At 42.7% G+C, this 13,911-nt stretch overlaps 1 protein-coding gene across 1 annotated transcript; it reads right to left on the bottom strand.

The window, feature by feature from the left end:
* Positions 1-3,287: 3,287 nt before the first annotated feature.
* C4H2orf78 (chromosome 4 C2orf78 homolog) lies at positions 3,288-10,465 on the bottom strand. Its single transcript, XM_045550625.1, has 3 exons — positions 10,372-10,465; positions 6,042-6,794; positions 3,288-5,185 (listed from the first exon to the last, which is right to left on the bottom strand). The coding sequence occupies exons 1-3, from the start codon at positions 10,463-10,465 to the stop codon at positions 3,288-3,290; spliced, it is 2,745 nt and encodes a 914-aa protein (XP_045406581.1).
* Between the last annotated feature and the right edge of the window lie 3,446 nt (positions 10,466-13,911).

Genomic DNA, 13,911 nt, shown 5'->3' with positions numbered 1-13,911 from the left:
ATTATTCCATGACTACTGTACAGAGTTTCTGTTTGGGATGGTGAGAAAGTTCTGGAGATGGAGAGTGGTAACAGTTGAACAACATGGTGAGTCTACTTAATGCCACTGAACTGTACACGTAGAAATGGTTACAATGGTAATTTTATGGTATTATTCATATTTTTCCACAATAAAAGAAGATGGAAAAGCAATATAAATCAGAATTAGGTTAGATGATAGAACTCAGAACAGAATCAAAAGTAAAACATTTCAGAAATGAAGACCAAAGAGAACACAAGACGGGGCTTCAAGGTGGCTGACTGGAAGCATTTCATGCTCACCTCCTCCACTTAGAACCGAAATGGTCTATAGACACTTGCACTTCCAATACGTTATCCAAGAGGGAACACTGGAATCCAACAGAGAAGGGACAGGAAACACCAGTATCAGGGAAGGAGAAGGAAGAGAGGAAGCTCCTTGGCCAGGATCAGCTGGGAGCTGGGAGTGACTCTCCAGTGCAGGGAAAGTGTGAATGGGAGACTTCCAGTGGCCCATATCCCCAGTGTGGAGTCATGCAGTCCTTGCTAGGGGACAATCACTTGACCCCCCAAGCTCTGAAACTAACATAAGACGCAGTCAAGAGAATGTGGGGTGGAATTGCTCTGGAGAGAGAGCTCACGCTGGGTCCCACACCCTTTCTGAGATCTAAACAGCCATAGCAAGGCTCCATTTTCAAACCTAGCCCTTGGCGAAGTACACACTGACCTGGGGCCCAGTGGGACTGGGACTGAGGTTTATGGAAGCTAAGGAAGTTGCTGCTGGGATTGGGGCACAGGCTGGGAGTGCTCTCACAGGTGGGGATAAGAAGTGAGTGAGGTGTGGGTTGCAGCTGCCTGGGCCAAGAAGTGAGAGCAAGCAGGGTGCAAGGTGCTACTGGGACTTGGTCATGGGCTGTGCAGAGGCTGCTGCACCTGGGGATAGCTGAGGGGTGAGCCCCAGCAGGACTGAGGTGTAGGAGGGACACATGTTCCTCACCCACCAGCCGAGGCTTTGGCCGCTAAGCCCGGGGCCACCCTCTCCACTGCCAAAGCTTGCGTATATCTGCTACTGCCCCTCACCAAGCACTCCTCCAGGGGCCTGGGGATTGCCCCTCCCCTGTCCACCACATGAAGGGAAGTGGGTTACAGGGTGCAAATAATAAGATAGAAGAAATAAATTCAATGTGTGCTGGCGGAGTAGGGTGACTGTACTTAACAAAAATGTAGTGTATTTTTGTGATGGACACTCTAAATATCCTGACTCGATCATTATGCATTATATATTAATATGTTACTCGTGAAAACACCCCAAATGGTCAGCAACTGATGAATGGATAAACAAATGTGGTATATTCATACAACACAATGCTATGTAGTTATGAAAAGAAATGAAGCACTGACACACACTACAACATGGGTGAACCTGGAAAACATCATGCTAAGTGAAAGAAACCAGATATCTAAGGTAACATACTGTCTAATTTCCTTTATGTAAAATGTCTAGAAAGGGCAAACCTATAGAGATTGGTGGTTGCCTGTGGACAGAGGGAAGAGGGAGTGGGGAGTGACTACAAATGGATAGAGGGGTCTCTCTTGATGATCATGGAAATGTTATGGATCAGATAGTTGTGACGGTTGCACAATACCGTGAATGTATTAAATGCCACTGAATTGTATATTTTTTATTTTTATTCCATTATCATTATTTTTTAAAATAAGAGACAGTCTTGCTATGTTGCCCAGGTTGGATTGCACTGGCTATAAACAGGCGTGATCCCACTGCTGAATTGTATCTTTTGAAACTGTGAATTTTGTTATGTGAATTCTATCTCAAAAAAGAAATTATATCTGCATAAATATCTTAAAAATGTAAATTACTGCCTTTCCCATAGTCACGATCCGCTGTCCCACCTCCCCCATCCCCGTTCCATTCACTTCCTGCCCTCCCCTTACCTCCCACTACTGTCCCACAGCCTCCCTCCCTCCTTTCCTCCTCTCTTCCCCCTCCCTTCCTCCCTCACTTCACCCCCAGGTGCTGAGCCTCCAGGCCCCCCCAGGAGCACCTCTGGACGCTTGGGCGCCTGCGCCCTGTGGCTTTTGGAAGGTCACCCAGGGCACATGCGCACCAAACTCTGCCATCTCGGGGGAATGGACACAACAAGCTGGTGTTTCTCGCGCTTCGGTTGATGTTGGAGGTCCAAGAAGGCATCACGCGCTGGGGTCGGTGGAGGAGGACATGGCGGCCCCTCAACTTAATATGTAGGCCCCTCCAGAAGTTTGTTCTCGTGCTGATGGTGTGCACTGAAAGCCAGGTTGGTCACCTATTGGCTCTGGAAATCACTGAGGACTTCGGAGCCCCATAGGCCTGGCATTGAGGCCTTGCTCCGCATGCATTGTGACCCAGCCCATTGCTTAAGCAGCCTAGTAAAGTGGCACAGTGATAGGGGCCTTGTGTGTCCTTGTGAAGGTTAAGGAAAGTAGTGCATGTGGCTGGCTCCCTGGGGAGGGTATTCAGTCAATAAAAGGTGGTTTATATTTCAGGCCCTGTTCTGGCTGGGCCTCATGCTAATGGAGTTCACTTGGCTAGGGCCCTGGTTATCAGCTGCCCCCAGGATAACTGCTTGTCACTCCCTTGGTAGAGTCCCCTGTGCTTTGTACTCACCTTTCTCAGCTGTAAACCATATACACATAATGTAACCCAAATCTGTTGAGAATATGTCCTGTATCTTATTTTCCAAAATACTTATCTGGTAAGTCATGAGATACAAGTCCATTCTGCGTGAGAGTTTCCTTTACATGTATGTGGTCAACCAAGGTTCATCTTCTCCCATTGTCAACTTAACTCTAATTTTATTGTTTTAGCCTGAACCTTAGACTCTGTGTCTCACTTCTGCCATTTTCCCCATCCCTGGTACTTTTTATAAATCCATAAAATCTCTCCCCTTTTGGCCTTCCAAGTCCTGGAACAGGTTCATTCCTCTTTCCTCAATTCTTAGTCCTTTTTGTCCCTATTCTCCCACCCAACTTTCAGTTTCTTCTTTCTAATGCAGCCTTGGATCCCCACCTCCCCCAAAGAAAAACCACACCTAACAGCAAATCAAAACTCAAAAGGCTTCTTTATTACTCTGCTATTAAACAATTTTATTACATTTCTTCATTCAATTTTATTAAGATTTTAAAATATATCAGAATTTATAGAGAAAATTGTATCTATCTACATATGGAAAACCAGCTGGTTCTCAAAGTGGTACCAAGAAAGCTGAGCATCTCTTATTTTACATAGCCATAGTAGCATGAAATTTCCATCTCTTTTTCCCTCTCAATGAAAAACTGCACTTTCCCCAGAGAGCTGTATTTGGCAGCATTCTCACGCTCCTCTTGAGCCTGCCTTTTCATGGCTTCACGCTCTGGCCTCTGCTCTATTGTGATAGGCTTTGATAGTACTGGGCCAGAAATATTGGGTTTCCTCCATGGGATTGGTTGGCAGCTGAAGTCTTGGAGTAGAAATTGGTTTTGAGGTATGGGTGGTGACTTGGGCTTGATCACAGCAGTGGAAACAGGCTCTTGCTGGAGAGAAGTGCAAGATGATGTTTTGTAAAGTATAGGCTTAGAAGCAGCAGACTGAGGTTCACTAGGCCGGGTAGGGTTGGTCAAAGTGGGTCTGGTTGCATTGGTTGCAATTGGCCGAGCTGGTCTGGCCGGACCTGTTGAAGATGCATTGGCAGGAGCTGGTCGGGATGGACTGGCTGCAATAGGTTGAGCTAAGTTAGTAGAAGCAGGCCGTGCAGGGTTAGCTGCAGCAGCCCTACGTGAGGCCAGAGAATGTGGCCGCCGAGGACCAGGTCGAGCTGGAGGTTTGTCCAGGGTCGGAAAGGGCAAAGGTACCAACTTGACCTTCCCAGGTGGTGGCAAGTCATACTGCGATGGAGATGGACACTCTTTTCCAGCACTGCCATCTGTTTTCTGGGCTTTGACTTGAGTTTTCTCAGAACCTTTACCCTCACGTGGAGTATCCAGCCATGGTTTGAAAGTTGGGGATGGCTGGGAGTCTTTGGTGTTGCTTGAATTTCCCAGCTTCCAGGAGGAAGAGAGTCCAATTTTCTTATCACTCTTCTTTCCCAGCGCATGGAAAACCTGCACAGACTCCAGCATGTGCATGCCTAGGCAGCTTCGAGGCTTTTTAAAATTCTGTGGGCTAAGCTCAAGGTGATTTTTCTTCCTCTTCATCTTGAGAATAGTTGGCTTGTCTTCTGCTTCGACTTTGTTCCCTGACAGCTTACTTTCTTCAGCTTTCTTGGAGTTGTTTTCTCTGGTCCTTTTGGTCTTTTCTTGCCCATGACCCTTAGTTTTGCTGCTCCTGCTGGATGCAGCTTTCTGAGGTTTGCTGTTAGAATGCTTGGCTACAGCACTGAGAACAATCACTTCTTCCCCTATCAGGCACTCTGGGTTCTTTGGCTGGATTTTGGCCTTGGGAGCACCACTGATAGGCTCAGAAGCATTACGCTTGTTCTTCCTGACTTGATCAGAGGGAGCCTTTATGACACTTGACTTTTCCTGTACCTGATTCACCGTGGTGGCTCTGGTATCTTTGGCTTTGATTGCTGTGGGATCTTCGGATTGGTCAAGATCTTCTAAGGAATTGAAGAGCTGGGGAAGGTGAATATCCTTCACCAGTGTAGAGATGTCTGAAAAACTACTGCCAGACTCAATCTCACTTTCGAGTGTCTGTTGCTGTTCAGTACTCAGGCTGTTATTTTGTAGACTGACAGTTTTAGAACCAGGCTGCACCTCTTGGCCAAGAGGATCAATGCCAGCCAGAAGCTGGTGGATATCAGGGATTTCTAAAGGGAGTAGCGGAGGATCTTGGTTTTCTATTGGGATCTGATAGGCATCCAGAGCCTTTGAAAGCTCGGTATTAGTCTCATCTAAATTCTCATTCTCCTTTTGTTCCTGGGTGGAAGATGGAGGCAGTGCCAAGTAATCAGAAGGACTGTGGACTGGAGCTATTATTGAAATGTCCCCAAAGTCAGAAAGTGGGTTACTCTCAGTTATCTGGATATTTCTGCTTCTGCAGGACTTGGAGAATTCTGGCGTTTGTGGCAGACCACGTGTCTGGGTTGGAGTCTGTAATCGCAGAGGAGTGTCCATCACCCGGGAAGTTTCCATCACTACAAAGGAATCAAGGAAGCAGTCAGTCCCTGGTAAGTGAAATGCTGTCCCTACACACCAAGGCAGAGTTAGGCATGTTAGAACAAAGGGCAAGGCATTTCTACTAGCTCTTCCCGGGTACCATTGACAAGACCCTGTATTAGGACACAGGCAATGACTGTCCTAGTTCTTACTGGTTATCATTTGATGTCATTGTTTCTTGGTTTTCTTTACACTTAATAGAGTTGTTATAAGTCAAATTAAAAGTAAAGTGATTTTTAAACATATCAAATGTTTTATAATTCCTAGCATTCTTATGTAAGGTCCTTTCCATTGTTTTCACTCTGCTGAGAGAGTAAAAACACTTCACTCCATGGATTAGGAGAGTGAGTGGAGCTCTTCCTCATGAAATAGAGAAGCAAGGACAGACTGTGAGCCTGCTTGCTTTGGACAGGATCTCTGGACACAAGGTCTTAAATCCTGGTGCAAACCAAGGAATGCTAAAATGTCACTACCACAATGAGAGTTCTGAAGTGCCTTCCAAAGGGACTAAAGCAATATATCAGGTAAGGGACTTAATTCTAGTGTGATGGTGCAGGGGAACTGACCAGCACCCTAGGGCAGCAAGAAGTGTGGTAGCCCCCAGCATACTCCTGGGGTTCTTTATGGCCACTATAGCCATCTCAGATGGCCACTATAGTTTTCTACCTTCCCACCTATAGTAGAAGTTCTTATGTAGAGTCTGAAAATGGGGAACACTAAGCAAAGGTAGTGGTTGAAGTGCCAGGACTTAAATTCTACCTATCTGTGGACTCACTCCTGAGCTGCAGATTTGATCCTCTTTCATTGCTGTCCCTTTTTGGTGTTGGTACTTACCTTCAAAACTTGTTTCTGTGATAGGCTGATCAGACACAGAGTGGTAGATCCTAGGGGTGGAGGTAACTGGTAGGACATTTGTAGGCTGAACCTCCTTTAGCACCATCACCATTTCTGGTCGAGAGGCAGAGGACATACTTCCTGTGTATGACATGGAGCCATAGGATTGCAGGCAGGGGCTAAGTTCTCCAGACAGTAGTGGTCCCAGTGTGCTTTGATTGTAGTAATAGACCTTGCTTCCTTCCTGGTAGGGAAGTGACAGGCTATGTCCTTGATTTGAAATTTGAGATGATGTTCCCTGAACAAGGCTGGCAGACAGTGATGGGTACACAGGGACCATGGTATTGGCATCTGCAGCTTGATCATAATGGGGTGTCATAGACATGGAAGAAACTGTTCTGTCCTGGTCAATGTTAGTCACAGTGAGGTTCCCAAGTGAAGATGACTTTTCAGTGCTTCCTGTCATATCCCAATCAAAAACACTTGGATAGGAGGCAGTTGACATGGACATTGGGCTCTGGCCAGTAACCTCAGACAACATAGTTGTGCTAGAATGTTGGTGAAGGTAAGCACTGCCCATGAATGACTGGAATGAGCTGCTAGCGGTTGATGGCAGTATCCAGGACGAGCTGGACGTAGAGACTCTGGAGAAGTTGCAGATAGTTCCTGTTAGGGAAGCCTCATTGCTTACCACAGGAAGAGAGAGCTGCAGAGAATTTGCAGTTCCAAGTAAAGATGAATTTTGGCAATTTTCTGTAGGAAACAAGAGAGTGATGACAAAACTAATGAGATGGACAAATTCTCACTATATGTGAGGAATAGCATCATCTTAAGGTTGCTGCAATCAGGCAGCCTCTAATACCAATACTCACTGAGACACCAAAAGCCAAGGCTGTGAAGTGCTGGAGCAGCTGGGTATTCTTCTGATGAACTGCCTTTGTGTTCAAATTGGGCAGAGATGTGCAGAAGACACAAGTGGTTTGGTTCACACTTTGTTCCCTAGGCTAGGAGAAACCTTCTCCCTTCTTTACCCTGAGCCTGCATTAGCATTGACTCATAACTACTTCTTAGAGTTAGAGCAGTTTAGAGCTAGGAGGTCCTTAGAGATCTTCTGTTCTCACATTTTCATTGCACAAGTGAGGAAACTGAGGCTGTGAGGGGTCAGAGTGACCTGTTTAAGTTTTACCATCATGTTAGTAGCATTACCAGGCTACAGAAACTGACTCCCTTGCCAGGACTCTCTGCTCTGAGTAAAAACTGGAAATCAGGAGAAGTACAACTGTTAATAAAGGCAATTTTTTGTCCATTAGATGACAATACAGCTATTACCACTGTAATCTTTAGTGTACCATTTTGTTTGTGCAGATCATATGCCATTTCCTAGAGTTCAAATATGGCCCAGACCAGCTGGCAAATGTCAGGGGTCATTCTTTACCCTTTTCAAGCCTGGCTTCTGATCCTCAGTCAAAACCACTACCTTTGAGTTAGTGTCTCAGGACATGCTTTTGGAATGAAAAAAGTTACTTAAACTCTCTCAGCTTCAGCCTTCTCATCTATAAAGTGGTTATGATTATAATAACAGCGATAATTTATACATGAATAAAAATGATATATTGCATAAGATTTTTATGGATAGAAATATAATAAGTTCTGGAAGGACAGAAAAAATCATGAAAGACGTCTCACATTACAGAACTAAAAAGAATTGTAAATTGGGGTATGTAGCAATCATCAAGGAATAGTACCCTTACTAATAAATAAAGTCCTGTTATCATACATGGTTTTATGAAAGTGAGTATTATCTTCTCTATTTTCATGAATGAATACTATTTACCAAAAAAAACTAGTCCACAATATAAGGTAATTTTGAATGAATTTCTAGCAGTACATAGAGACAGAGAAATTATATTGGTAAAAATGCTGTAACAAGCAGCAAAATGGAGTAATGTATGTATGTAGGCATAATATACATACACAAATATTTCAACACAAACCAGTACAAAAGCAAAAATAAAAATATACTCAAAAAATTTTAAAAAGAAAAATAAGGTTGTAGGCAGCGAGTAACATTATAAGTGTAAAGGAGTTTCATTAGTGTGGTCATCATATTTCTGTGAATATTATCCAGCAAATGACAGTAATCCTAGCAGAAAAATATGTTTAAATTAATATAGCCACATAACAATTAGAAAAGAACACTTAAAAAGTATCTTGAAGGTTTTTTCATTTAATCTAGATTAAATGAATTAATCTGGATTAAAACCTAGATTATAATCATCTCTGATATCCAAGAAAATGTCATTCCCAAAGCCTAGGAAAACCATCACTGCTAGAATCTAATTTAGAAAAATTTTTAATGTAGGAAAACCGAAAGGACTCTAGAAAATTATTTTAGATAAAGGTGGAATTAGAGAAGTAGGGCTTTTTCTTTTTATTCTTAGGTTGAAGAACAGTTAATGACTGTTAATCAGTATATACTGTGTTTTAGGATGAAAAAATAAAGATGAAAAGCAACTTTTACTTGAAACCTACTTATCATAAAGGAATCTGTGGTTCAGATGCAAGGTAAGATACTTCATTTTTTAAAAAACTTAATTTTGTTTGTAATAGGAGAAACATCCATATAGTTTAAAATCAGAATGAGGACGGGCACAGTTGCTCAAGCCTGTAATCCTAGCACTGGGGGAGGCCAAGGCGGCAGGATCGCTTGAGGTCAGGAGTTCAAGACCAGCCTGAGCAAGAGGGAGACCCCCGTCTCTACTAAAAATAGAAAAATTAGACCACACTCCTGTAGTCCCAGCTACTGGGGAGGCTGAGGCAGTAGGATCGCTTGAGCCTAAGAGTTTGAGGTTGCTGTGAGCTAGGCTGACGCCAGGGCAGTCACTCTAGCCCAGGCAACAGAGCAAGACAGTATCTCAAAAATAAATGAATGAATGAATGAATGAATGAATAAAATAAAATCCGAATGAAACACTGTTTCTTCTGGCTCTCTAGGTAACCCCTTTTATTAGTTTCTTATTTACAGGAAGCAAGAAACAGAGGTCTCGAGGCTTTTTGGCACCAGGGACCGCTGTCATCACGGAAGACAGTTTTTCCCCAGGGGCGGGAGGGAGGCGGAGCTCAGGGATAAAGCCAGAGACGGGGAGGGAGCTGCTGTAAACACAGGTGAAGCTCGGTTGCTCTCCCGCTGTTCACCTCCTCCTGTGCGAGCCAGGCTTCCTACCTTTTATGGAAGAACGTTTTTCCCGGGGCGGGGGTGTTTTGGGGGCGATGGTGGGGGAGCGTGTCTTTGGGAGCGGACCTCTGTGGCCGGTCCCTCACAGGACCGGTACCTTGGTCCGCCGCCCAGGGGCTGAGGATCGCAGATCCAAAACATATTTTTAAGATGTTTATATTTAAAAGTGTCAAGTGTCAAGTGTCATCTGTGTTCAAAGAGGCAATAGAAAAAAACCAAACAACAGAATGTGACTTTTCTGATAAGCTGCTTTTTCTAGTGACATTGTATTCTAGCCTTAGTTTCCTTCCTAGTCCATTAATCTGAGCATTTGCTAAAACCAACTTCATTTTGTTCTACTCTGAGTAGATTTCACTGTATGCTCTTTCTGCTTTAGTTTAAAATCTGTGATTGTCTACACATTTCATCCCAGACTACCGCTTGAGAACTCCTCCATGCTCTCCACAGCTTTCATTCTTATATTTTCTCCTCCCTCGTTTTTATATTTTCTCCCCATGTCAGTTCCTGTTGGTCTGTGCTTAATGAAAACAGTCCCAAACTTCCCTTCCCTAGAATATCCGCCCCCCTTACAGCCCAATACTCTCCATTCTTTCCCTATTTTCTCCTTTCACCTAGTTTAGATAGAAAATGCCAAATTTGTAAATATTACTTTCTGAGCAGCACTAAATTTAAACTACTGAGGTGGAAATATTAGTGACAGGAGATTATTACAGATAAAACCTCTTGGTGTGTATTGCTAGTTTTCCACACCAACGAGGTTTTTTTCTCTGTTTGTGATGAAACAAATAACTGTCCGAAAGTCTCTGATTTCATTTTCTGTATGCAAGCCCTTTAAGACTCAATAGTAGAAGGGGGCCAGAGGGAACAAGCAATCTATTATTATCCTAATATAACAGATGCAGAAACAGAATTTGTGAGAGAGTAAATGATTTATCCAAAGTCACACAGCTAGCTAGTAAATGTCAAAGCCAAAACTGAAATTAGGTCTGCAGACATCTAGTTCAATACTTTCCCCCATTATTCCAAGCTGTTTGGACTCTACTACTAAATTTAGGGGGAAAGAAATGAAGAACTTTAAAAAGTTTCTTTCCTTACCTGACATGGTCAGAGAAGAGGAAATGTCAATGGAGGACAGAAGGGATGAGGAGACAATAATTGAGGATGTATGAGGAGTGGCTGAAGAGTGCATGTGGCCAGTAGAAAGGTCACTGGTCACTGATTACTGGTCACTGGTTACTGGTCACTGGTCAGTTGCGATGATCCAAATTTATTTACAGACAACTCCATGGAAACCCCAAGATTCTACCAGGTGCCAGTAGGTTTGGTGGGAGAATGATGTCACAAAGCAGGCAGTTTAAAGGTATGAGTTAGCCAATGTGGGGGTCGGTTTCCCAATAAGAAGAAGGCATTGGGTGGAGGGAGTGGTAGGAGCTGCAACAGCACCTAACTGGCTGAGCTCTGGGAAGGTGAAAGACAGACATGATAGTCCCACCTTCCCCAGGCTCTTATGTTAGGGAGGTCATCTCGATGTTCGTCATAGGTGTTCATTCATATAATTAACTAATAGTCATTTATATTTAGTATATTGTTTCCTATTATAATGTATAATATTATACATTTATAATTAGTATATATACAGTGAATTGATATTCTTGGGTAGGATGGAAAGGGACAGCTAGGTTGAACAGCAACTGGTGTTCTGAAACCATTTCACTGGATCTGATTAGGCAACTTACTGCAACTTGAAAGGACCAAAGGGAGGGATTAAAAAGTGTTTTGTAACTTGGTTGAAGAGTAGGGTAAAGTTCGTTGAGTGCACGTTGTAGAAAATGATGTGGTCCAAGGCTCTTCTCTTTACGTTCTTCTTGAATCCTAACTTCCTGGAGTGGGCCGGGCTGGGCCAGGTTGAACTTACATCTCTCTTCTGCTCTCCCTGTCCCCCCTTGATTTCAGGTGTTTCTGGGATGAGCCTTGATTGTGCTTTCTTTCATTTGTGGATGTTACTTCCTGTCAACTTCCAGAGCAGGGGTCTTCTTTTCAGTGTAGTCATACTCAAAAAATGGACTCTGCCCACTAGAAGCAAACACCAGAGAGGTAGAAGACACAGCTGACTGTCAACTTTCTCTCTTTCAGCCTTTGGTTGCAGTTCTTTTGCCCACAATTTACTGCCTCTGGCTCCTTGGGCCATGCAGACACCCTGCCCTCCTTCTCTTTCACATGTAAAGGCATTCATACTACTTTTCTCTTTCCTCACATTAGAGACTCCACTGTGGCAGTTACTGTGGCCTTCTCCCCCCAGCAAACAGCCACTGTAGAATGTTGGATGTCTAGGATTCTCTGTCTGCCATGCTTGGGTGCAAGGTCAGGCAAAATGAAGAGGACGATAGTTAAGAGAAAGAAGAAGATATTAATGGAGAATAGGGAACAGGCAAGGTGAGGGTATAGAAAAAATAGATTCATGTGAATTTTTTAGTTTTTGTGAGAAACAACAAGACACACGTTTACCTCATTTTATATGAACTGAACAGATAATGTAATATCGTTTAAATTTAGGTAGTCCAGAAAGTACCATGAATTCTGTACATTGAAGAGAATAATCTTAAATATATTTTTCTCATTTTGTCTTATGTCATATTACCTCATTTATGTCATTCATTAGTATGTTTGTAGAATATAGATTTCTTTTAAATGCCTTGTTTTTTTTTTTACATTTTTTCTTGTCTTTTTTTTAAGGACTCTAACATTGTAGGATATATTGCATGTTTTTCTGTTGATTATTGTTTATTTTGAAGCACCATGGACTAATCTGACCTGTTGGATTTGGAGGAGGAAATTAAAGAGGTGTCTGGGAGAAGGGCATTGTGGTGATTTGTTCGGTGCACACAAGCCTAAGGAACAGATGTGTGCAGTCACCCCAACTTGGCCTGGATTGTCTTTGTTTTTGTTCCCCTAGTTAAGGCCTTTCTCACTACCTTCTTTTAAAACTGTGATAAAGTGAGTTATGGCCAAGCTACTAATGCGATTTATGAGTTACTTATATGTGATTTATAAGCTGGGTTGGGGGAAGAAATTCATGGATATAATCATTTTATTTGGTGGTAAGCTCTTAGGGATGCCTACCTCAGTCTATCTAGGGACTTTTCTAGTGCCAGTGAGTACACAGAGAGTGATACAAGGTGCCAAGAGCCCACGAGAAGATCAGCTCAGGATGGGACCTCCAAAGATAGATATTGCATTTATAGGCCTATTTTCTCATCTCTTCCAATAATGCTTCATATTATGAGAGAAGAATTTTTTCAGTGATTTCGTGTGTGAGGGTGATGCTTATCTGAGAAGAAATTATGAAAGGTGTGGCCATATAGAAATAGGCTAAAGCTATATAAAGTTTTCAAGATTTTCTCCCTTTGATCTCAGCTTCAACCTCACATAGCCTACTTCTGTGATGCTAGTATGTAATGTGAAACTAACAACACATACTAAGTATCTGCAAGCCAGACCAGATCCTATTTTCTCAATGTTTTTATGGAAAGGCAGGGAATCCGTAACTACTGCAGGCTAGGGTGGGCGGTATAACATGTGCAGGAGTGTGGTAGGATCACTTCTAATAGCAATAAAATGTTTACATATTAAAATATTCATTTCTAACATTGAATTCTATTTGGGCAAATGCTTGTTTCTCAGCCTCTATAACTATTTTTTCTGCATAGTTCTAGCCACTTAACTTCAGCTTGCACTCTCACCATCATCTTAACTTCTAAAATAAATCTCAAGTGTACAAGGCAGAACCTAAAGAACTGTGGACCAAGCCGGGCACTGTGGCGTGTGCCTGTAATCCCAGGGACTCGGGATGCTGAGGTGGGAGGATTGCTTGATCCCAGGAGTTCAAGACCAGCCTGGGCAACATAATGAGACCCTGTCTCTGAAAAAAATTAAAAATTAAAAAAAATAAAGAGCTTTAGTCCAACACTTAGGAACTTAACATGAAGTCCTACCATGACCTAAGGCTTCAGTTTTTATACTTAGAGTGTTGTCTTGTGTCAGAGACCCACTCCCTGAATTTTGTACCCATTAGGATAACTGGGTCTTGTCTTGGTGTAACATACCCAGTCCTTCTACCCTTGATGCCCTTCCTTACTCTCTCCATAGTCTATTTTTGGTTATATGAAAGAGTAAAATCCCTCAACCCCCCACATGTTACCTAGGGCCCTACCAGATACTGCTAGATTTATGAGTATCAATTACTTAGCTGTTTGGTGCTCCAGATATCCCGTGCTCCTATATTTTCCATTCCTGAGTACTACACACTTGTGAAAGCATTCTTCTGCCTCATGTACCCACTCCCATCTAATGGCCTACTCTTTTCCAGTTCCCATACTTTCTAGAAACCCTGTTATTCCTAGGTCTGGAGTTTTTTTGTGTCAACTATAACTGAGTTTGTTCTTATCCCATGTTTGTGTCTTTTAGCAAATTGGAAGTGTAAGATCAATATAGTTTTTCTAGCTTCTGATGGATTTATGTTACATTTTATATCTTGTCATATCTACAGACATTTGTACCATTTGTACTTTTTGGCCAGTGTACATGTACTGGATTGTTTTTCATAAATTCCTAAGGAGTATTTTATAATTTAGTGTC

This window comes from Lemur catta, chromosome 4 (genome assembly GCF_020740605.2).
Source record: "Lemur catta isolate mLemCat1 chromosome 4, mLemCat1.pri, whole genome shotgun sequence".
In the NCBI taxonomy this organism is placed as follows: domain Eukaryota; kingdom Metazoa; phylum Chordata; class Mammalia; order Primates; family Lemuridae; genus Lemur; species Lemur catta.
This window is presented reverse-complemented; position numbering and strand designations above follow the sequence as displayed.

What these genes read in the sequence shown, in the direction of transcription:
- C4H2orf78 (XM_045550625.1), bottom strand. Translation starts at nt 10,465, where the DNA reads ATGCACTCTTCAGCCACTCCTCATACATCCTCAATTATTGTCTCCTCA. An exon ending in CTCTTCTCTGACCATGTCAG is followed by an intron (nt 6,795 to 10,371) that starts GTAAGGAAAGAA and finishes TGTTTCCTACAG; the next exon opens with AAAATTGCCAAAATTCATCT. An exon ending in CACAGAAACAAGTTTTGAAG is followed by an intron (nt 5,186 to 6,041) that starts GTAAGTACCAAC and finishes ATTCCTTTGTAG; the next exon opens with TGATGGAAACTTCCCGGGTG.